Source organism: Hypomesus nipponensis, chromosome 27, assembly GCF_054491055.1.
Source record: "Hypomesus nipponensis isolate SF chromosome 27, ASM5449105v1, whole genome shotgun sequence".
NCBI lineage: Eukaryota > Metazoa > Chordata > Actinopteri > Osmeriformes > Osmeridae > Hypomesus > Hypomesus nipponensis.
Window position 1 is genome coordinate 12645731 of NC_140387.1, and position 24211 is coordinate 12669941.

General features: G+C 41.0%; 2 protein-coding genes across 4 annotated transcripts in view; one reads left to right on the forward strand and one right to left on the reverse strand.

Moving 5' to 3' along the window:
• The first annotated feature begins 497 nt into the window (after positions 1-497).
• Positions 498-4202, forward strand: reep5 (receptor accessory protein 5). The gene is made up of 5 exons (XM_084694063.1): positions 498-721; positions 974-1067; positions 2266-2404; positions 3022-3190; positions 3616-4202. Exons 1-5 carry the CDS (start codon positions 604-606, stop codon positions 3663-3665), a joined length of 570 nt encoding a protein of 189 aa, XP_084550189.1. The 5' UTR covers positions 498-603; the 3' UTR covers positions 3666-4202.
• Positions 4203-6787: 2585 nt separating this feature from the next.
• chd1 (chromodomain helicase DNA binding protein 1) overlaps positions 6788-24211 on the reverse strand; it is a 53486-nt gene continuing 36062 nt past the window's right edge. For 2 of the 3 annotated variants that reach the window (XM_084694043.1, XM_084694044.1), the window contains exons 20-37: positions 23831-23979; positions 23578-23674; positions 23389-23484; positions 23060-23236; positions 22630-22790; positions 22486-22527; positions 22269-22402; positions 21927-22065; positions 21104-21254; positions 20860-20982; positions 20284-20421; positions 19153-19398; positions 18881-19018; positions 18326-18504; positions 17433-17532; positions 17276-17327; positions 16881-17121; positions 6788-8540 (exon numbers count right to left, since the gene is read on the reverse strand). In XM_084694043.1, coding sequence (XP_084550169.1) covers positions 8207-8540; positions 16881-17121; positions 17276-17327; positions 17433-17532; positions 18326-18504; positions 18881-19018; positions 19153-19398; positions 20284-20421; positions 20860-20982; positions 21104-21254; positions 21927-22065; positions 22269-22402; positions 22486-22527; positions 22630-22790; positions 23060-23236; positions 23389-23484; positions 23578-23674; positions 23831-23979 — 2697 coding nt within the window. In that variant the 3' untranslated portion in view covers positions 6788-8206. The remainder of the gene's footprint in view (positions 8541-16880; positions 17122-17275; positions 17328-17432; positions 17533-18325; positions 18505-18880; positions 19019-19152; positions 19399-20283; positions 20422-20859; positions 20983-21103; positions 21255-21926; positions 22066-22268; positions 22403-22485; positions 22528-22629; positions 22791-23059; positions 23237-23388; positions 23485-23577; positions 23675-23830; positions 23980-24211) is intronic. The other variant, XR_014750912.1, reaches the window with a different exon arrangement.

The window sequence follows — 24211 nt, forward strand, 5'->3', positions numbered from 1 at the left end:
ATTTTTATGATCATGGGAAACTAAACCCATTCTAATTTGTACACACACACACACACACACACAGATACCTGTCATTATTATAGTGAATAGCAATACACAAGAAAATACATTTAGCCTAGGCCTATTACCAGGGCCGGCCCAGGCCTTTATGGGGCCTTAAGCAAAATTGATTTGTATAATTACCATTAACATAATATATATAATTTGAGTTAAGCTACAATTTCATGTGCTCTTGGGGCCAAGGGCTTAGTTTGCTTATGCCTTGGGCCGGCTCTGCCTATTACAATACTAGCATTAGACTAAAAAATAAAAACAAATAATCATAGGCCTACATTATTAATGTTTAGATTTACCAACAACAATATAGGGTAAATATGTGTGTCACAGAAACGTAATATGAGTTGAAGAAGACAACATTTCATTTCGCACTGTCATCAACGCAAGTTAGGGTGTGGCTGCAGACATTTTGCAGTGACGTACGGTTCAACGTGTTTCTGACAATCTGCTCCATCTTTAGTCTTCTAAGCTTGGAGTTGAATGGGTGTCGCAGTTCCGTTGTCAACTTCATAGTTAAATAGAATTACATAGGACGAAACAGCAACCATGGCACATGGATTGAAAGAAAGATTTGATACGTTTTTGCATGAAAAGAATCTTCTGACAGATACCTTGGCAAAGATCGAGGTAAAAACCGGAGTAAACAGGTCGTATATCGCAATTGGTAAGAATGTGTTTGTCCATTGGAAAAACTATGAACGCACAAGGGTCGTTTTTTTATTGAGAATGCTGACGGAAAGGTGTTAACAGCCAGTTTCGGCCAGTGGTATTGAACGTTTGATCTCAATTAAAAAGTTAAAAGTCTATAGGCTACATGTGTTTAATTGGATCTGTCTGAACAAATGTGATTCGAAGTGATCGTGATCTGTGACTCTTTTGATTTGAAAACATTAATCTATAGGCTTCTTACTTGCAGTTATCATTGCCATCATCGCACTTTATCTGGTTGTTGGCTATGGAGCCTCCCTATTGTGCAACCTTATTGGATTCGTCTATCCAGCCTACATATCGTGAGTGGGTCTATATTCTTGTGAAGCTATCGTGTTGTAGGGGCCTAGCGTATACTTTTTTTCTAAATCCAATATCGGAGCAATCAACAAAGACGTAGCCTACGTCATCCCAACCCACAGCTTCTCTTCATCATCCAGTATAGTTATTTATTACAATTACTTAGGCTATTTGTAACATTATAGCCTAGATATTAATCAATTTTATTACACATTTCTAAGCAGTTTTGGTATGATGCACTGTCAGGTTTGTATAGGGCTACATTTCATGTTATATTGCAAAAGGAATTAAAAGGTAAAAGTTTTTTTTATGTAACTATAGTGTAAGCTAGTCGTTCTTGTGAGTTGGAGGTATTGGGATCGAGTAGGCTAGTGAGGGGGAAGATTGGGAAGACTGGTGAGCTGCGAGACGAGACACGTCAGTCAACCTAGTAGGCCTAGGCTACATTATCCAGAATATGAGAAAGTCACTCATGTCACAGCATGTTACCATGGCGATAAATACTGACAAACGGAGCATTTGACTGGGGTTAATCATGTGATCCTGTTATGAGTCATGGCTTGCGTGTGGAGTGTTCTAGCTTCACTGCCCAAGTTAAAACAGTGTCACATATTGAGGATATCAAATTACCCTCTCTAATTTCCCCAAGTGTCTACCGACACATAACAGTTACAGCTCTGCAGATAAGAGTGCTTATATATTGATTTGAAACTTGTATGAATGGATGTTTCAACTTGAAACTACTCTTGCAGTGTCTGTTATAAGAAACTGAGCACAGATAAGAAAATGCTGAGATGGACCATAGTCTACCCATGCCTAACCACAAAACCTTAAGTGACTTATTTTAATTTGAATTGTGGAGAAGTTCTGCTATGACTTAATTCATCAAATTAATTCAGTTTTTGACGAGTTTAGTCATGGACTTCTAGTGGTACTATTGTTAAACAATGGACTTTTTGAGGACATTCTAATTACTGTTATTTTACCTTCAAAACATTGGCACTTTGCACCAACATTTCCACAGATTTCCTTTTGCTTGGTTGGTAATGGAATGTGGAAATTCTTTGTAACATAACTGTAGTAGTTCAATAGTGAAATAAATGCGTGTTTTGCTTGTGGTTCAAACTGAAGATGATGTGTGACACGCTTATAAAGCATGTGGTTTTCTGTGTAATTGTGACAGACTCTTTTATATTTCAGGATCAAAGCCATCGAGAGTGCAACCAAAGAGGACGACACAAAATGGCTGACTTACTGGGTGGTGTATGGAGTCTTCAGTGTGGCAGAGTTTTTTGCTGACATCTTCCTGTCCTGGTTCCCATTCTATTACATTGGAAAGGTAATGTAGGTGTTGAAAAAACTTGGAGATGAGGTCAGCATGAGTAATTTGTAGAGGAAAGTACCTGTTGCTGTCTATAAAGCTACTTTTCCGCCCTTTATATAACATTCTGCCGAAGAATTATAAAGCTGACTTTGCTTGAATTGTAGATGGCCTCTGAAGAAAATATATAAATAAAGAATCATGTTCCAGTACTTATAGTAGAAGCATACATAAAGCAATCACAGCTTTACAGAGTTCCAAGAATATATCAGTCACCTTGTTTCATATCTTGTGTTGGCATATCATCATCACATGTTGTTTAATTGTAACCTGTTTAACTGCATGCTCTTATGGTTCTTCCCTTTAGCACTTATTTGGTTTTCACAATGTATGCTTCATGTTTTGGCTGCTCGCAATGTTCGGGGCTATCTCGTTGTTATGATCAGTGACCTATGCACTTGTGAAAAGCTCTCTTGGAAGTCGCTTTGGATAAAAGCGTCTGCTAAATGCATAAATGTAAATATCAGCATCTCCTTAATCAGCCACGTTAAATAATTAAATGGAGCTCTCACAGTCTTATGCTTAACTGCATTTCTGGAAAGGTTGTTTTACTGGTTTTTGGTTCCCTTGCCTAGAGCGCTTTCCTGGTTTGGTGTATGGCCCCCACTCCCTCCAATGGGTCCATTCAGATCTACACACGGATCATACGCCCTGTCTTCCTCAAGAATGAGGCCAAGATTGACAACGTGGTGAAGGACCTCAAGGACAAGGCATCAGAGGCAGCTGATAAGTTCAAAGATGAAGGTAAGACCAACTGCCAGCATATGTTTTGATGAGTCTCATAGACCAAACTTCTATACAAATGTTTTTGAGTACCTTTGAATTACATACAAACATAACCTTTTTGGAGGGGGAAAAGCAATCTTCACACAATATATTCAGCATTCTGTCAGATATAGAAAGGAAGAAGCTGATCTTGTTCTTTGCTTAACCTTAAAAGGTATTAATAAATATGCTGTATCTTCTCTCACAAACTAGATGACATTTGCATAATGTTGGAGCTTATTACTCCAAGTATGTAAGATATACCAGGAAGGTTTTGATACATACATACAGTATGTCCTGTCAAATCGGGAAAGAAGTGTTCTACCAACAAAACTGTTTAAATAAATTTAAATTCATGGTTAGGTTGGCCTGTAGCATCTAAGTGTTATATTTTTGCCCTACAGCAAAGAAAGCTACAGCAAACATCATTTTTGAGGAGAAAAAGAGCTCCTAGATCCAACCGAAGGATAAAAGTAATCTTTCAACAGCACCATCTCTGAAGTGGACTGTGAAACAACCGAATAAATGTTGCCTTGGATTTTTTTTAATTATTTTATAAATTATATTAGAACGGAAGTATATTGATCTTGCACACTTTGTCTGTAAAAGCTGAAATCAACGGTTATGCTATTCTCAAGTGAACTATGCCATTTTCCTGACACAACTGAAAAGCCTTTAACTTCAAGTACCTTTAATCTAATCCAGGGGTTCCCAATCCTGGTCCTTGGGCCTCCCTGCCCTGCCCTGCATGTTTTAGATGTTTCCCTGTTCCAACACACCTGTTTCAAATGAATGGTCGTTAGCAGGTTTCTGCATAACTAGATAACAACCCATTCATTGGAATCAGGTGTGTTGGAGCAGGGAAACATGTAAAACATGCAGGGCAGGGAGGCCCGAGGACCAGGATTGGGAACCCCTGATCTAATCGAAGCCTGCAATGTGTTCCCTCCCTGCAATGCTTTATATAACCAAATAAAGAAATGTGCTGTTATCTTGTCATTGTTCATGTCCATCCTTGGTAGGATGTACCGCAAAGGTATTGTGAAAATTTGGTGACATTCTTTCTGTAGTTCCTTCAAAGGCAAGGTTGGTAAATTTTGCGAACCTAGCAATTTTAACTTGAGTTGGAAAGGATTCAAACCAAAATATCCTCCTGTCAAAACGGGAGACAGCCTGTCTAATTATTTCATTCGGTCTGAATGTCGCACAATCCTTAATTTCGGTCCGAACTAAATGATTGCCAATAGATAACGGATTTATTTCATTTGACTGGGAAACCCTTTGAGTTATTGGTTGTTATTTGGATGTGAAGTTAATTTAAGCAAATATGACAAAAGGTAATCTCAGCAACATTACCTACCCTGCCTTTAAGGTGTGAGCTGATAGCTATATTATAAACTTATATTTTGGCCTCAGATTGGGCCAAGCCCCCATCCGTAGCCCCTCAAATTGAGGCTAAGGCCCTGGTGGTATTGCATTTCCCATAAGGTCCCCAACTTGTTCAGGCGATATTATTCTATTAATTACACTCAAAATTACAATGCCGTATTATAAGTCCATTGTAGGTTAGAAAAAGATCTGACTTTATTCTCACAAGTATGAGACTTTATAATCTCTGAGAATATCACCCCCAAATTCTTGCAAATTTACGATTTTTACTCAGAATATTAGCCCCCTCCCCCGGCTCCGTAATTATACTTTTTTTATATTCCTCAATTCAATGTAAAAAAAGAAAATTGCTTGCATGCTCACTAACTAGTATTGTTCCTATCAAAGCTGAAATCAAACCTATACCTTTGTCCACAATATATCACTCTAACCATGCCAAAATACAACAAATATACATTCTTATATGAATATGTATTGTGGCCCTTGTGCTAATTACAGACACATAAGCTTTTTTAGTTTAACATAGCTTTAATTGTCCCCCCCCCCAAAAAATGCAGATTATCATAATTAATAAAGAACCCTTCCCCTCTTGCCCACCAGTAATTTGGCATGGCCCACATTACTACAAATTGCTGGAGCCTCTCTCTGATGGCCCTATAGGCTAATATGCTGTTGTACAAAATATCTAAAATTATCTTCCCCAATTTTTTTGTTCTGCTCTCAAACCTGGCTCAAACTACTAGCTTTTCAAAATTTGATTGAGTTTGAAACTACTCCTAAATGGTTAAACTAGCACCCCATTTGTGCTCAAATAAAATATCCATACATTACATTTATTCATTTACTTTTTTCCAAAGCAACTAGATAGATCTTTACAAAAGTGCATAGGTCACTGATCATAACACCGAGATATCCACAATCATTGCGGGTAGCCAAACATGAACCATACATTGTGAAAAACCAAAAATAAGTGCCAAAGGGAAGAACCATAAGAGCATGTAGTTAAACAAGTTACAATTAAACAACATGAACCTCAAAAACCAAGTGCAGAAGTATACCTGTAGAAAAGCAAGCAAGAGTTTTAAATCAGTTACAGCTAACCAACAAGAGCAACAAGTTTCTAAGAAGTGTGTCTTGAGCCTTTTCTTGAAGGTGGGGAGACGGTCAGTGTCTCTGATGGAGGTGGGGAGTCGATTCCACCACTGGGGGGCCAGACAGGAGAAAAGCTTATGTTGGGACACTCTTTGCGAGCTTATATTAATTTAACTTATCAATTGTTATATCCGTTTCATCGAGCCTACCCAAAGAACATGTAAATTAGGTTTTGTAGATTGAACATAAATATACAATATACAAGCCACATTTCTACACTTTCAAAAGCACCTACCAATGGGCATGTGAGCATCAGAACTGGACCATGGAGCAATGGAAGGTAGCCATGTCCGAGGAATCACATTTTCTTTTACATCATGTGGATAATTTGGTATGTCGCTTACATGGTAAGAAGGCAAGCCAGCAGAGGCAGTGATGGCAATGTTTTGCTGGGAAACCTTTAGCCCTGCCATTCATGTGGATGTTACTTTGATGTACCACCTACTTAAGCTTTGTTGCAGACCATGTACACCCTTTTCATGGAAACTGTCATCCCTAATGGCAGTGGCATCTTTCAGCAAGCTAATATACCCTTCCACAAAGAAAAAATTGTTCAGGAATGGTATGAGGAACACAAGTTCAAGGTTTTGACTTGGCCTCCAAATTCCCCAATCCAATCGAGCTTCTGTGGGATGTGCTGGACAAACAAGTCAAATCCATGGAGGCTCCACCTCACAATTTACAGGACTTCAAGGATCTGCTGCTAACATCTTGGTGCCAGATACCACAGCACACTTTTAGAGGTGTGGTGGAGTCCATATCTCGACAGGTCAGGGATGTTTTGATGGTAAGAAGGGAACCTACACAAGTCAGGTGGTCATAATGTTATGGCTGATCGGTGTATATATAAAGATAGGTATGCAGCCATAATAAAAACCTGCAGATATAAGGACGTTGTGCATTCTGGGTCATCAGTTACTTCATTGTTAAAGTGTAAGGCCACATTTACAATTACCTTGGAAAGTTCTTTATACAACATTTGAGCTTTTCCTTGAAAGCAAACTTACCTAAAAATGTAGACCAGTTACAAGTGAGTACAGTGATTGAGTTTAATGACTTTATAAACAACTATATAAAACAATTATTTAAAAATCCATGCATTTTCAGTGTAAATTCATTTTGAAATATAGAGGAAATTTATGTACAACAGTGTGAACTGTAACAGCATCATCACTTACTTGGGCTGTTTGCTAGACATACACTTGGCTGCATAGAAGATTTGACATTATTGCCTACATTGAAACAAGAATAATAATAAAAAAGATTTCTGTAAAAGACTTGTTTATTAGACATCTATCAGGCGGCTCTATTGTATAGACCTTTCTCATGTCTACTTCATGATGTAGTAATGTGAGTGGTTTGTGACATCCCCCACTTACCCAAAATTAAGAAAGAGACAGAAATCAAAGTACTACAAGTCCTGCTAGAGGAATAGACAAATGGAATTATCATTCTCCCCCCCCCCCCCCCCCCAAGTATACCAAAAGTTACATTCTGAATAGCATTTGTTAATTAAGATACTGTTGTATGAAAACGAATTCATTTATACCACTGACAAAAAAAAGCCTGAGTTGATGGGGAAAGGTAGATTCACAATATAGCAAACCCAACAAAGCCTGAGAAGAAAAGCCCATTCATTTACTATTTTACAATAATTTACAGTAGTAATATGTGAAAACAATACATTTTCAGTTGCTCTCAAATGTCCAGGTTATTTTACAGCTGGGACAGAAATTAAATAATTCAAGCATGATGCAAAAAAGAAAATTGTAGAAGAAAAGAAACATGGCCATGAAGATGGCCATGGGAAACACTGTAAACGAGGTACTTTGGAAGGTGAGCCCAAGACCTTCAGACTGCTTTAGACAAGACCCTTTTATAATGTCCACTCTTATTACATGATCACGAGACAAAACACTAACATGTTACTTTTCTTCTTGATTTAACACTTAAATACATTTGAGGACCTCAGTAAGCTTGTGAGAGCGATGGAGAGACAACAGTCAATAGTTGGATCCAGTGTCATGGGTCAGTTAGTGAAAACACAGGGCAGCACTCGAAGTCATTCTGGGTCCAATTCAGTAAAAAAAAAAAAAAAAAAAAAAAAAAAGGAAAAGATTTTTATAAAAATAATCAAAACCTATGCTGCTCCACCTATGGTACAATGCAGCTTTTAACTCTTAAATACAAAAATATGTCATTTGTATGCACTCCCTCCTCACCAATAGTTCCTGGGATATGTGGTGCACCTTTGGGGAGTGGAGACCACAGTTGCACTGAGAAATCAGATGAACAGTGCGTAGTACAGCTTTTATAGTTTTATCCAGTCCCCTATAAGGCATTTCCTGTGTTCATTGTGAGTCTATGGCTGATACCCTTGCCTCAGGTCTAGGCTAGACTAGTCTTAACCAGGCCAGTCCATGTTAGGCCAGACTAGGGTAGCCCAGCCTCCCGTTATGTCTTGCGGCTGCTCCAGATCTGCTCCGGCGTGCTCTTGTGGTCGGACGAGTACTCGAAGGGTGACCGGTGGCCCATGGGTGACCGTGAGTCGTAAGGGGAACGCTGGTCTCTGGGTGAACGGGGCCCACTGGCCGACGCCCGGTGCTCTGACTGCCAGTCTGAGTGGTAGCGGTAGGAGTCCCGTGACGACGACTTGTGGTAGTCTGAGCCCGAACGGTGGTCAGAATGGGAGCGGTGGTCCGAGTGAGAACGCTCTTTGCTGTCCATCCGGTGCTCTCTGCTGGAGCGGTGCTCGTCCATCTTCCTGTGTTTGCTGTCACTGTAGTATCTGTCGGGGATTGGGAGGAACACAGTCAGAACACTGAGGCCTTTTGACTGTTCATAACACTGATCCATTAAATTGTTTTGGATGTATAATCCCAAGAGTGAACTTGCATCTCTTGATGATAGTATGTAACCTTAGTTGATATGTCATCATTCCGTACTGCCCAACATTAATTAGGAACAATTTGGTTCACAGCTGAATTTGTATAAAAGATAGGGCTGTCAAGCGATCAAAATATTTAATTGCAATTAATTGCATTATTACATATAGTTAATTCGGATTAATCGCAAATGTATAATTTAAAAAAATATGTTCAAATTTTACCCCAATGAAAGATTTCTTTTTGAAATAACATTAAAATGGTGTACTTAACTCAAATAACTGGAGGATAAGAGGAAATTGATTAAAATATTTAATCGCAATTACTCACAATGTCATAGTTAACTTGTGATTAATCACACATTTTTATCTATTCTACATGTCCCTTGAGTTACTTTTGTCCAATTATTTTTTCTCATTTTAATGCTCTTATCAACATGGAAAAGTGGATCGGTTTGCTTGGTGTAAATGATTTTGTTTTGTTTTTTGAAAACAACCTTGCAATCGCCTGGCTTTGACGAGGGGTTGGATGATTTGCATCAGCTGTGTGCTTGGCCATCAAGTGGTATTTCAGACTGGACGTGCTGCGATGATGGCTCAGTTCACAACGACAAAACACACAGATCACTTTGGTCTTGTCAATGGAACAATTTGGCAACTTTTTTAAAGTAAACTTTACATTCAGAATCTTACTGGTATCCATTTTAGCGTCTCGTGTTCGCCATCCACTCAAAACGTAACGTTAGCCTACTACTCGTTAGCTGGCGCACAAGCCCAAACAAGTGTGTGAAGCATGGCTGTTGTTTTGTTTCCGGTCAAGTTAGATCCGGTGTGGTGTTGTAGTTTTTGTAATGTCATTAGCTGTTGCAACAGCACGTGAAAAAAAACTACAACGTTTGCTCGGCCAAAAAGAACGTTAATCGCGCAATAAAAAAATGTACGCAGTTAAAATGGGTTTGTGTTAACGCCGTTAATAACGCATTAAACTGACAGCACTAATTGCTATATACTTACTCAAATTTAACATTGTCGAGTGTTGTCTGCCGTATATTGCAGGAGCTACCGCCGCCGCTAGCTGTGTGCTTTGTTTGCATGTGATATTTTAGGCTGGGAGTAGGCCTACTCCGGTGATAACTAAACTCAGCCTGAAAATCAGTACACACAGTCTTGGTTTTGTCAACCGAGCCATTTGGCAACTTTTTGAAATGAACTTCCCATCTAAAAGGAGTCAGATGGCTGAGCGGTTAGGGAATTGGGCTATTAATCCGAAGGTTGCTGGTTAGATTCCTGGCTGTGCCAAATGACGTGTCCTTGGGAAAGGCACTTCTCCCTACTTGCCTCGGGGGAATGTCCCTGTACTTACTGTAAGTCACTCTGGATGAGAGCGTCTGCTGAATTACTCAATGTAATGTAAATGTAAAAGCCCTCTCTCCATCATTCAGCTACCATCGGCTGTTGAAGTCATGTGACAACAGGGTCAAAAAGAAACCTGCGTTAGTGACATTGCCTTAACACTGTATTATCGCGTTAACTTCGACAGCCTTATTAAGTGCCAATACAACGGAAGTGCAAATAGATGGAAAAAGTGAAAACCGGGAAAGGATAGCATTTTAAATGGCAAAAGGACCACATGCATAATACAAATAGTTAGATTTAAAAAGACCAAAAAGAACGAGGACAGCCTTTAAGAGAGAAAGTGATTACCCATTGATCTGTCGCATCAGAATTTTGGGTCACGAAAGTCTTTTTTTTTTGAGTGAGAATGTCGCCCGGTACAGACCGCATAGTCGAGCGGCAGCCATGTCTTCACCTCATGTCACAAAGTTCATCATTTTACAGTTAAGTAAATTCTACATCTACAGTCAAGCAGGGCAGCTTTCAAGAGATATGGGAATTCTGCTTTTAGCCAGCTGGTCCGATTATTTTTCTGGTTTGTTTAAACTGGCAATCTGAGTGAGACTGCGTCCCCGTTACACTGTTTTGACGTTAGCCTCAGTCAGACTCGCTCACTGTCAGTGTGCACAATTATGTATTTCACTCCATTCTACACCAGAAACGTCAGGGAGGACTGCCAAATGTAGATACAAGCCTGATGAAGATAGCCAGCATCTCGGATTTCTTTAACCATTGTGTTCTCTTCGGGTCATTCTAACCCATCAGTCATTGTGACCCACCGTCGTTTGCAACAACTTTACCGCATACAAAAACAAAATGAAGCATTTTCTTTTAACCGTTGGGCTGTCTCAGACCCCCCACATTACGAAGATTAAAATAAAATTATTTTTATTTGCTTTTGTATTGTGTAAAATTGGGTAAACACAACGATGGTCTGTTATGAACCTTTTGGTCATGTGACCCGAAGGCAGCACAAGGGTTAACAAAGCCTGTTTCATTCGTCATTTGCCTGAGAAAGCGACCTCCGTTAGCCAGGCTCGTTTTGCCTGATCACTTTGTCAGGCTATTTAAGAGTATCGTGTCAAGTGACTTTTGTGCATAGACAAGTGAAACGTAGTGGGGCAGATAACTGTAACAATCGTTCAAAAGTGGATACAAGCACCAAATTTGGTATATGCATCCCTCTGGGGTCATTAATTAAATAAAGAACGTTAGCCACTTACATTTCCAAGATGGCCGCCATTTTCCAAGATGGCCGCCAATGTTGCTGCTTGACAGACATATTCTGCCACAGAATTGTACCCATGGGACATTTTTATATTTTTACCATTAAATCCTCTATTATTTGCCATGGGAACATCAATATTGTACAAAATCTTAAGGATTGAGGGTTTTTTTGTGCCATCTCTAGTAAATAACATGGAAAAAGACAGAAAAATTATATAATATAAAGAATGTTTAATTGACAGAATGTATCATGTTATTGAGGTTAGATCGATTTAGTTTTTATAGGACATTTAAAATGTTTGAAAGTTCATTGCAGTTCTTTCTAGTCCAGAAACCTACAGCTGCACAGAGCTGTACAGGTAAGACCAAACTGGTAACATTTGTATCTTCCTTTGCATTCTACCTCGCATACGCATTTGGTCAGCTACTGGCAACTCTCTGCAATTGGTGATTAGCTCTGTCCAGAGGACCAGCCATTCATCATCTTTCTTGGTCCATCCCCACTCAAAAGGACTCACTGGTTCTGGTTGACATGTTGTTTCCTGACTCCAAATGCAGGCTGCCTGGTAGGCTGCACGCTTAACATGCTGGAGCAATGCTGCTTTAGTCGGAGGAATGGCTTTGTATGTCCGTTGTTTTCTGGCAAACAAGTCTAACTTGGCATCATCCACTCCTGCTGCTTCACTGGATTTGTCATACATCATGACCACAAACCTTTCCAAAGTCTTCAGGTCACTGTCATCTATTCTTGGCGGATATTGGCTGAGTTTGGTGAAGACTTCAGAGGCTTCATCAAACGCAGCCCACATTTGCCAAGCAGTCTTCTTCCCTTTGCCACGGAAGGCTGAAACAACATCACAGCCTGTAAAGGCATGGAAGAAAAAGATTCCTTTGGTCCTCTCTCTTCCTATACACTGACAGAGGTCATGTACAGGGATCCACCTCAAGTTAACTCCTTGACCAAAAGCAATCCATAATTGTTTTAGACCTGCTGCTTGAAGAACTGGCAAAGCAATGACTAATATAACAAGGATGTCTGTATCGCTGGCTTTGACCATGATGTTTTTGCTGCCATTTTTGACTGCATGATTGGCATGGACAAAGATCCTGGTGTCCGCTTCCTCATGTGGGCATGAACTGACTTCATCTAGGTTGAGCAAGGAAGTGGAACAACTCTGTTTTATTGTCGTAATTTCTAAGAAAGTTCTGCCAGTTAGTTGGTATTTTGCCATTGCTGTTCACTTTCCTTCTGGCTCCATGTCCTCTCTTAGACCTGGTCTCTGCTTTCAGACTTGATTGCTGGTACACGTCAAAGACTATGTCTGTTCTCTTGTATTTCACAGCGCATGCCTGTACCTTTGGGAGAAACTCAAATGATGCATAGTCGTCAAATGTCTTTGAGCTCCCTGGGGGCAAACTGTTGAGTGCAGAGCCATCAATGATAATGGTTTCTACTTCTGGTTCGGTATCATATATTTTGATAAGAGACTCAAGTATGGCTGCCAACTGAGCTTTTTGAACAGTGTGCAGCCTCCCACCATCACTCAAGGCAGCAGGGAATGGCTGATTCTCATGTTAAAAAAATTATTTGAGATCACATTCTCTGCTCTGACATGAGATAAAAAGCTTGGAGAAAAGCTGGCAGTCCTCCTTCAGCACTTTCTCTTTTGAGCAATTGACTGAGGGTGAGCCATGATGGAAGAAGTTTGTGTAGTTCTTCTTGATTGGCTCATAAAGCCTGGGCTCTTTTTCCTCTAACCCTTTCGTGAACTCTTTGAAACGGGCTCTACCTCTCTCAAAGTGGGTATGAACACAGCGACACTTGGGTTGGCAATATCCTTGGTGTCAAGTGAAAACAGATCATGGCTAATGATATTTACCAAGGATCATGGCATCATCATACTCACAGGCTTGGGATGGAGCTGATCCGACATCACTTTTGAAGGCGAGGAGTACATTTATTCCTTGCTTATGAGCCAGCTCCGGTACTTACAGCCAGCAATCGGTCTTTAAGTCTGGTGGCATTAACAGGTTTTTCCACACCCAGCTGTTCTAGCCGTTGCTGATACAGGTTAACTAGATCTAGAAGCCGGAAGACAGACAGATCCTCGTGTCTGTTCACGTGCTTGTCTCTTGATGGTTCTGAGGGATGCTCTATCTCTATTGTAGAGATTAGTCAAGCATGTGACGTGGTATTTCAGCTCTTGGGCAATGACATCTCCACCAGTCAGTGCTGCCAGAAGTTTTCCATCATTAAGTGCTTTGGCACATTCATTTAGTCTCTGGTTAAGTTGCATCGTCATTACTTGTCTAAGCTCGGATGCTGGAGCTTCTGTATTACAGAGAAAGCAAGCTAGGGTAGACTTCTGACCTTCATGAGCTCTGCACATCTTTGTTTGGCAATCACCTTAATTACTATTCTGTGCTCTCCTTTTTTTGGCCCGGTCAAGCTTTGTGTTGATGAAAAGGAGGCGGCAGCTCTGATGATACATGGCCTTATTCCGTCTTAATGTTCCATCTATCCCACCACCCATATCCAGCCGCGCAGGATCGAAAATGATTGGCAGGTATTTGTCCAAAGGCCAAGAGCCTCAAAAAGTTAATATCAAGCCCCGCAATCCAGTGGCCAGAGATATATGATGACCTGATCGACACTCCAAGTGTAATAGACTGGGCAGAAATTCGTCTTTTGCAACCGACATGCGCAGTTGAGCCTGCTTGACAGTTGTGTGACGTAGGGTGATAATTGGTTTATAAGGCAGTACAGCATGCCGTTGTGCAACACTCTTCGAAAATGAAAGTAAGTAAGTGCGTAATGTATGTTTTCTATTGCCCGGGAATTAACTAATATTTACCTCTAGACGTGTCAGTTCTAAATATTTCAGACGGTCCCCAAAGCACAAGTTATTTTTAAGAATACAGTATGCGCAGGACGAATGGCCTTTTCCCCTCAGAATAGACGGCGGGAGAATCAATCCGGAGTTTACATTTACATTACATTTAGCAGATGCTGTTATCCAGAGCGACTTACAGTAAGCAGGGCTCCAGACTAACTTTTTCCCTTGGTTGCACTGGTGCACCTAACTTTTTTACTTAGGTGCACCAGCACAAAACTTAAGTGCACCCAAATTTTTCCTTGCGTCGCCACAATTTCAAGGTCACCTTTTTATCACGCTCCATATACATTGATATATATTATGTAAATTACCTTAAACAAGAATAAGGTGTTGGTAAATATTGGTTTTATTTGAGGCACAATTAAACTGTATATACAAATAAAAATATTTTAAGTGCTTCACTGAGCTGCCAAACTAAAACATTGCAAGCAAAATAAAACATTTCAAAATAGAAAGTGCTACTGTTTAAAAGTGCTTCCCTGAACTGAGACCTAACATTTCATGGCTCAAAGTCTTATAGCGGGTCCCCCCTTTGCTGTCGCTTCAGATGGCCGACACCTGTTATTAGGCTTTCTTGCCCTTTGGCCTTGGCTAAACCAGCTTGCCACACTCTCCCTAACATCAAAATCCCAGCTTCATGGGTTAGCTCCATGGCCCAGCTCCGTAACTCAGGGGTGGGCAATTAATTTTGACAAGGTGCCACATGAGAAACCTGAAATGTGTTGGAGGGCCGCATCAGCAATAACTTGAGGTGGATATGCGAAGGACAGCCGACAAGTGATGATAAAGGTCTGCAATTTAACTAGCAAACCATCAGCCAGCGCCCACTGAATCAGTCAAGTTCTTATTATGTCCGCGATAGTTTTTTTTCTTTAGTCCCTTAGTGCCGAAGCAAATTGTAATCCTTCAACACAGCGACCTGTTCTCCAAAACTAAGAACACAGCTTTGACTTTGACCTCAGTAAACAGATACTTAGAAGTCCATGTCTTGTTAAAAACTCTACATTCTGCATCAACCTTTAGTTTTTCATTTTCGAGGGCACACCAACAGCTAACTCTCCTGTCGATGAGGTTGCACAAGCGCACATTTGTAAATTGCCTGATCACTAGTCTTTCAAGCCTGGACTACATATTTACTACCACTCAACACATTTATTTATTTTTCATTTTTTATTTACCTCACGCGGGCCGGATTAGGACAGCCTGTGGGACGGTTGTGGCCCGCGGGCCGTACAATGCCCAGGTCTGCCTTAACTGATTCTCTGGTCCTCAGGTCGTAATTTCAATCACACAACACGGAGCAGTGTAGGCCTACAGGAATATCTGGACCACAGCCAATCAGAGGCAAAGACCCTCCCCATCTCTGTCTCTGATTAGTTCAGACCACGATATGATCCGACCATGAGTGTGAGTTCCGTCAAAGAAGAAACAAACGCTTAGTTCCTGGAGAGGCAGCGGATGCGAGGAGGTTAGGTGCACCCGTGCAACCTAGGAAAAATTGTAGTCACACCCGAACAAATTTTGGTCACATATGCGAACAAATTGGTCGCACTCTAGAGCCCTGGTAAGTCTAGGGACATTCCCCCGAGGCAAGTAGGGTGAAGTGCCTTGCCCAAGGACACAACGACATTTGACACAGCCGGGAATCGATCCGGCAACCTTCTGATAGCTAGCCCGATTCCCTAACCGCTCAGCCACCTGAACCCCCTGGCACCATTTTACGAATGGTTAGGCCCAATCCCAATGTCCACCCTCACAGACTCACGGACTTTGAGGTACGTTCGCCTGTGAGGGCTTAGGGCTGTCCCAGTGTCAAATCGTCAAGTCCACGAGGACTTTCACAGACATTTTGAGCCCTTTATGCAGGCTTTTCATTAGTCTGCATTTTTGTAGACTTAAGCTAAGGGAAATGCCCACAATTCATAGCGTTGTGACACGAAACACAAGGGTTACCAGAAGTAACCCTTAGTAGCAGGGTTTAAAAAAATACCAGCAAACCCGCTTCATAAGACAAGAAGTAAACAAACAAGCATGCATGGAAGCAGCAACAAACTCTGACATAAACAAAGTTAGAAATAAAAGTTTACATTAAAGTTCACTAATGGTTAATATAGCTAGAACTGTGAGTAGTTTGTCCTTTGATAAATTCCAAATATGCTTTCATCAGATTTGATCCTACAACATTACCATTTTGCAGATAATGCAGCCAAGTGCTGTACCATTCCAATTTATAGCATTTTAAAGCCCTTGCAGCCTCTTGCACTCAGTCACTCACTTGGCAACGTCAAGTAAATCTGTGAGGGTTTAGGGGCCCTACATGGAGAAAAGTTTGCGCTTTAACCATGGGGGAAGTGCCAATTTAATGAAAACTGGTTGCATAGGCCTAGCCCAAGTTCCGGTGTCAATTCTGTAAGAACATTTTAAAACTGATTAATTGGGATCATAGCTTTCAGTGCAGTCCCTGCCTAATGTTTAGTCAGTTGCTCAAAGACTTATGTTGCAATTTATTTTTGTATATATCAATAAACAATGTTCATACGGATGTTAATGGGTGGTATTGTGTGCTCTTTACAAACATTTTACAACTAAACTGGTCTAAAATTTCATTCTGCGTAGTATTAAAAAGGTCTTCAAGTCTTAAAACCAACTGTCCTAAACCTAACGATACCATAATGCATACAGTATTCACAAAAAATGGGTTTATATTACTAGTCTTCTCTCTCACCTGCTATCCTGTCGGTCGCTCCTGTAGTGGTCTCTGTCTCTGTGGTCTTTACCGTTGCTGAAGGAGGAGTAGGGCCTCTTCCTAGACTCTGACTTCCTGTAGGGGTCAGATGGTGTGTGTCGGTCCTTGCTGCTGCTGTGTTCACGCTCATGGTAGCGTGATGGGGGGTGGTGCCTCTCTGAGCTGTAGCTGTCTCTGCTGCTGTCGTCATGGTGAGAGTTGTCCTTAAGCCTCTCAATGTCTTGAGGCAACGAAGAGGAAGGACAAGAGCAGGTGAGATGTACATGAAGACTTGGGGGTTTAGAATTATTATCTTTAACAGTCATGGCCATACACACAAAAAAAGGAGTGAGCTGGCAAACAAACTAGTCGTACACAAAGTGACGGAAACTTACCTGAATGTTTAAAGCCGTGGGTATTTACAGTGCTAGTGTTCTGGTCAGCTGCCTACAAAATAGTATTTTGTCAGAAACCACAACAACCATAACCTCTTAGAGACATATCAAGAACATTGTTTATAACTTGATTATAAAAAAAGGGAGTTTCCCATACCTGCGCATTTTCTTGCCTCTTCTTGATAGCGTGTTTATACAATTTATGTAATTTCCTTGCATCGAATTCCGTGAATTTTGAAACAAATATCCAAAGGTTTCTGTAAAGAAATGTAACATTTAGTGACACAATTTCACCTAAACATGTCCAACACACTTGAAAACATACTTTTACTAAGGGTTCGTACAGATACTGTATAATGAAATTCCAGGACTTTCAAGGACTTTCCAAGCACTATTTTTGAGGTTTTCAAGGACTACAATAAGAAATCTAATTTATCATACATATACTTTATTTACTTTAAATTAATTATTATTAAAGCTACAAATGCTATTCAATCAAAAGCAGCGAGTGATTCTCTTTTTCTTTTGTTCTTTGATTGACATTAATGAGACGGACAGCAGTGGGTTTATTAGACGGCAGTCTCTTTAAGACCCGACGCACATATCACACAATTAGCGGGATGGGCTGAGGCAATTTTGAGCTAAAAGACTGTATTTATGTTTTATAGAAAAAGAATGAACACGTCAAAATTACTTTGTAAATTCATATATATTGTCTAAATAATTCAAGCACTTTCCAAGTACCTCATCATTTATATGACTGTTTTCAAGGGTTTTTCAGGACTTCAATTTCAAAAAGCCAACTTCAAGTACTTTAAGCACCTTGTACGAACCCTGTTTACTTCTGTACCTGACAAATTAAATGTGCAAGAATTTGTGTAGGAGAGTAAAAGTTACTCAAATACAGTTATCTTAATTGACACCGATGCATTCTGGTCACCCCCACACAAGACTCATACTTTCCCCTTAGTGATGTTACCCTAATCTAGTTGAATCAAAGAGGAGAATATATGCCTTGTAATAAAAAGTCAAGTGGGGACAGATACTTACTTCCTCCACTGTTTGATCTGCTCTGGGTTGGAGTACTCTTTGAGACACTCAGTGATGTGGTCGCCTATCTTGATGAGGCACTGGCGTGTGTGCTCCAGCTGCTCACGTTCCGACAGGCCCTTCTCTGGCCTGTCCAGCTGTTTCAGCGCTGCCTTCACTGGCCTCATCCTTTCCTTGCACTAGGAGAAGGAACACTGTCAGAAATGGGTCTGCATCTGAGATAAACAGTCTTTTCCGGGATTAAATGTGTGACATTATACTGTGCCTGGAAACCGTAATCTCATTACAACTACAAAGGTTTTGAATATGGAGAGTGGGGTAGGGTTGAGAAAGCCTAATGACCAGGGCTGCGTTTCCCGATATCATCATTTAGTTACTTATGCAGATCATACAAGCAATTTTTCATTTTAAACAAACTGCCACTAAGTGACTCCAGTCACTGTTTAATACTTTCATCCATTAAACTAATCATCAGCAACAACAAGCTTTTCAGTGTCAATGCAAAGACAAATGTTCAAGGATTAGAGGCCAACTGAGAACCTTTGAAAGACCTACCACACTGAAGGTCTTCTGGTCAAGTTCCTCAGATTCCTCTGTGATGAGCACGGTCTCCCCCCCCCCAGGAGTGATGTGGACAGGAGTGTCTGAGGATTTCTTGGCCTTCTCTCGTACCTCCGCTTTTACCTCACTCAGCTGCAAGGAAAGGCACAGGAAAGATTACATAAGAACAGCTAAATGGACATGGTTTAAATAGAAAAAAGTATTTAAACCCGGATAAAAAGTGACCATCTGTAAACATTTCTCAACCATCTCCCCTTTTCACTGACCTCTTCCTGTATATTTACAGTCTCCACAGGCTTGATATCTTTTTTCTCTTTGAACTCCTTTTTCTCTTTTACATCCCGGTTCTCCTCTTTTTTCTCCTTTTTCACCTCTTTCTTGTTCTCCCTTTCTTTGGGCTCTTTCTCCTCTAGCGGTGAAGGTGCGTCCTCTGCCTCGGGCTCCTCTTCCTGCTTCACCACCACTCGTTCGGCCCTGCCCCTTCGAGGTGGTGGCTTTACAGGGACCACCTCCTAGGATGGGACAGAAGAAAATAAAATATTAAAACATTCATATATCCATTTTACAGACCTGCATTGGTTGCAGATGGGTCCGTTTATTATGAAACAAGCCAAACCCCCTTTGAAACTAGCTATTCTAACAACGTTGTCGCCAGCAGTGACAACGTTGTTTTTCAGATGGAACGTGATTTTTCAGATGGAATCGCGATTCAAACAGTACCATCTGCTAACTGAAAATATGCCCCCAAACACGTAAATAAGCTTGATATTTATTTAGGGGAAATGGCTAATTCAAAAGAAGTTTGCTGGAAGCATTCATTGTCAGTAAAAAAAGCCAACCATTTGATCTCAGTCAAGAGCCCTGCATGGAAAAGCTGCATGAAGAACCTAGAAGCCAGCTAGCCTACCTGATACTGCTAGCCGAACTTCACTGAATGTGCCGGAAATGAAAAACGTTTCTTTTGACAGTTTAGCCTGTGGCATTGAAGACAGCGACGCACCACACAAATTTGAGTTTAAATACATTATTTAATGGGACATTACTTACTGCACATGCAAGTCTTGAATTGCTTAAATGCATGATGCTGCCAGCCAGTACGCCACAGCACAATAGATAGTACTTAAGCTACTGTGCAACAGTCTATCCCATATAGTGCTAGTTCTATCCAGCCTAGCACATATATGCACGTTGTATCTACTGCATCGGTTCAGTTACACTATCAGGGCTTGGAAATACTGCGACTTGCTAAACACACAGCTGCAGACCTACTAGCATTCAACATGCATAGGATTCAGGAAGAGAAAACAACGTAGGTGTAAAGGACACAGGTCTGTATAGGTTCCATTTTGTTGTATTCATTGAAGAGGCAGGCAACATGTTTTAAAGTTTTCAAATACCTTCTCCTCTATCTCCTCGTCCTCAGAGGTCTTGTCCGTAGGGGGTTCTGAGGATGGGCTCTTCACCACTTGGTCCACCTTGGCCGGTTTCACAGCTTTGTTTTTCTTATTCCTGGGTTTCCTCTTCCGCGAGTTTGCCTGCAATACAAACAATTTCAGAAACTTCTGGATTGAATTGTCTTTCTTTTGCTTAAAGCCAATAGAACAGAGCTACTGGATTGTAAATGTCCAGGCTACGTCAAATTAAGATTTCTGAAAGAGGTTTGTGTAGAAATAATTATTTTGCTAAATCACCATAATACAACAAAAGTAGGTATTACAGCTATGTAAACTCTGCTAATCTAACTTCAAAAAGGTAGAGCATGGCATCGTTCACAACCAGACAAATGTGTGACAGTGTTTATTTTGCGAGGGTAAAGTGTTACTTTGCAGGTGTAAACTTTTCAACTGCAGTCTTTTGTCCAAAAGCACAAAAAAGTACACTACCTAAATAAAAGTGGTTTGCAAATTCAGATTTGCAATCATGTTGTTTTTGAATGTGTAAGTGTAGTCTACATATCCAACAGCCAAACTCACCGTCCCCGCTTGCCTCTGCGCCTCTTTTTTGGCCAAGTCTTTGCTCAGTAATTTGATGAGGTAGTCGGCTCTTGTCTGCAGTTGTTTGGCCTGAGGCTTCTTATCTGGGTCGTCTGGTAAAAGCTGATTGACACGAATACGCCAAATAAACTAGCACCCACAACAAGAAATCTTTCCCCAATAATCTCATGTTCTCCTTTATAGAAAAACTAAGTAAGACAAAGGAACAATAATTTGGACGGACCTTGTGTGTGAGGTTGAGGTCGGGGTCCATCTTGATCATTTCCCAGCTGCCATAACCGTACTCGTAGATTCCAATAAGGAGGCTTGAGTCGTCGTCTTTCCCCCAATCTATGTCAAAGTGCGCTGCCTTTGAGTGGCATGGAATTGTATATCTGTGGCGAGAAAGGTTTGTCAAATAAATAGGCAGTTTATATCACATTCTACCAGCTGGCTATACTGAGTGATAATATATAGTGATAATTATCAAGGTTATCACTTGTTTTCTAGAGATCCTTTTCCAGGATCGTCTAATTGTGAAAATTTGATTCAGAAGATGTGCTGTCTGTGGCTATAACTGATCTATGAAATCATTTCTTCTTACATGCTTACAAACTATGACAAATTAATCTTTGTGCTACTATTGGGCAACCATGTGACATGACTTGTTCACAATGTTTCCACAACATAACCAAGAGCAGCCTTTTCAAAATACTTTCATCCATAAACTACCATGTGAACGTTAATATGATCCTGAACATATAAGCCTTTTCAGATAGCCAAGTTATCCATTTTGGGAAAACAGGAGAATGCTGAAAAAGAATTATGGGACATTTTACTTTTTCCATGTGTTTTCAATTACTAGAAAATGTGTCAACTGTTTTCCAGGATCCGTGGGAACCTTGATTATGTAGGCTGGTGAGTTGGACAAAAATACAGCCTCTAAAAGGTTTTGTATTTTGTCACATAACATTTTAATTGTGAACTGTACATGACACAATCCCGAGAAAACAGACAAGAAAGAGCGGTGAAAGGAGCATTTGCAACAAACCAGCTAATGGCCCTACCTTTTCCTCTCCTCTGGGTCAGCGGGAATGGCCTTGTGGAGCGGCGCCAGCTCCTCCTCATGGGAGATGACCAGCTTGGCGTTCACCTGGACGCCGGAAATTCGGAACGTGGGTCCTTTCACTTTGCCTCTCCTACCCCCTGGTGGCAAGAACAGAGAATAGCATAGGGGTTTTACCTACTGATATCTAATTATAGCATTAGTAAGCAGTCTCTCACTCTTGAAACAGCAGTAAGGAGCTGCTGGCTGAAGATGTGTATTTTCATGGCTGTCTGGAGAATGTATAAATGGGTGAGTAGTACTGATACTACTAGTTAGTAGAGGATGAAGACTTGTGTCCTACCTGAGGTTTTCTCCGGTCCACAAGGGTTCTCCTTGAGGGTCTTCAGACAGCCATTATGAACAGTCTCCGCCAGGCGCTTCAGGTCATACTCCGACTTGTCTACCAACTCTGCATCTCGGGCAATAGCATCCAGCCTGAGAGAAGAAAGGGGGAGACCATTTAGAGGAGCTGACACATTCAATCCATTTCCATTCAGGACATTTTTGTAATTCCTTACCTTTCCAATGGTCCACCAAACTTCTTGTAGCTCTTGATAAATCTGTAAAAAGAATGTGTGCATTGACAAATTACTCATTACAAATGACCCCCCCCCCCCCCCGTCTCTCTTTCTGTAGAGAAAAAACTGATGTGTGGAGGTAACCTTCGGATTTCCGCATCGCTGAACCCCTTGATGTTCTCCCGCGGGATAGTCCGTGGTCGCCCTCTCTTTTTGGGCCTCTTGCGGTCTGACACAGAATCGCTGTCCGACCCAGAGTACCTCCGGTTCCTGCTCCTCCGACCTTCGTTGCCGTTAAAGCTGATCTGTGACCACAGAGTAACAAAATAATCAACCGAGACTTATTTCAGGGGGGGGGGGGCTTTTATAGGTACATTTCTTTGAAATAGTTAACATGGGGCAGTCAAGGAAATTAAATGAGATTCATGACTATTGAAAAGGAAAAAAACACTTAAAGGTTTTTTTGGGGGGATCTTTTAATTCAGCTCTTGAAACACTGGACCACTGTTTTTTTGTGTGTGTGTGTATGTACACATTTCCAGAGTTTATGAGTAAAGACACATCATTCCCTTACCTGTTTGGCACAGTTCCTCATGCGTGGCAGCAGGTAGATCTCCTGCAGCTCCTTCTGCCTCTCCTCCTCCTCCATCCTCCTCCGCTGTTCCTCTGGGATGATGTCATCCCAGCCCCGAGGATTTCGATCAGAGTCCATCTCGATTCCATCCTCCTCCATTACAGTGAAGTTAGCAACCTGAGAAAGTGTTTGTGAGAAAGAGATACAGAGGTGAATAAGATAAGGCTTTAATTTAGGTCATACACAGGGCATTGTTGGTCTGGACAAATATCTCCTTTTACACATTTTAAGAATGGAGGAAGAGATTGTAGAGAGATGGAGATGGGAACCTTGAACTGAGAGAGCAGCTCTTCGCCCACTGTAGAGGGGCCTGGGTCATTCTCTCGAGTCTCTGCTCTTTTTAGAATCTCGTCGATGTCCATCTCCTGTAGGTGGATGGGTAGATACGAGCAATGAGTTAAACATGTATTGTCAAATAACACAAATGCTAAAGAGATGTGTACATTGATCTCACAAACCTGAGGTTCCTGCTCCTCTCCTTCTTGCTCTTTGAAAAGCTCTTCAGCACCAAACTTTAAGATGGCAGACAGCTCTTCCTTGTTAAATGGAGTGGAACTACAGGAGGGAAAATGCCAACGGTTAGATGATGAGTCTGTTTGTAAAAAAGTGTGTACGTGTAAACAGCGCTTATTGAACAAATTAATGTATGTTTGTATTGGTTAAAGAGTGAAAAGGGAGGATTAATGACAGTGCATGCATGCACTGTCTTACCTTGAAGGTGCTGCGCCAGTGTGAAGGACAGTCTTTCCAGTAGTGTCCATCCTCTGGATGACCAGGTGGTCCAGCACCATTTTTTTTTTGGCCCTCTCTATGATCTCCTCCTCCACCGAGCTCTTTGTCACCAGACGATAGATATTCACCTGGAGCCCGCACATGTGCACACATGCAAAACCAAGTTAAACTCTGAAGGATACCACACTGTGACAAGCAGGGGTCATTTGAAAAAAAAAATTCTCTTTGCACCCAAATTCCAGGACCATGCTTTCTCGAGTTTTCCTAGATGTGTGTTTCATTACTTAATATTTTTACATTTTCAAAATCACACCGGGAAAATCTCATTTAAGGCTATTTTGCTCATGTTTTGTTTTAATT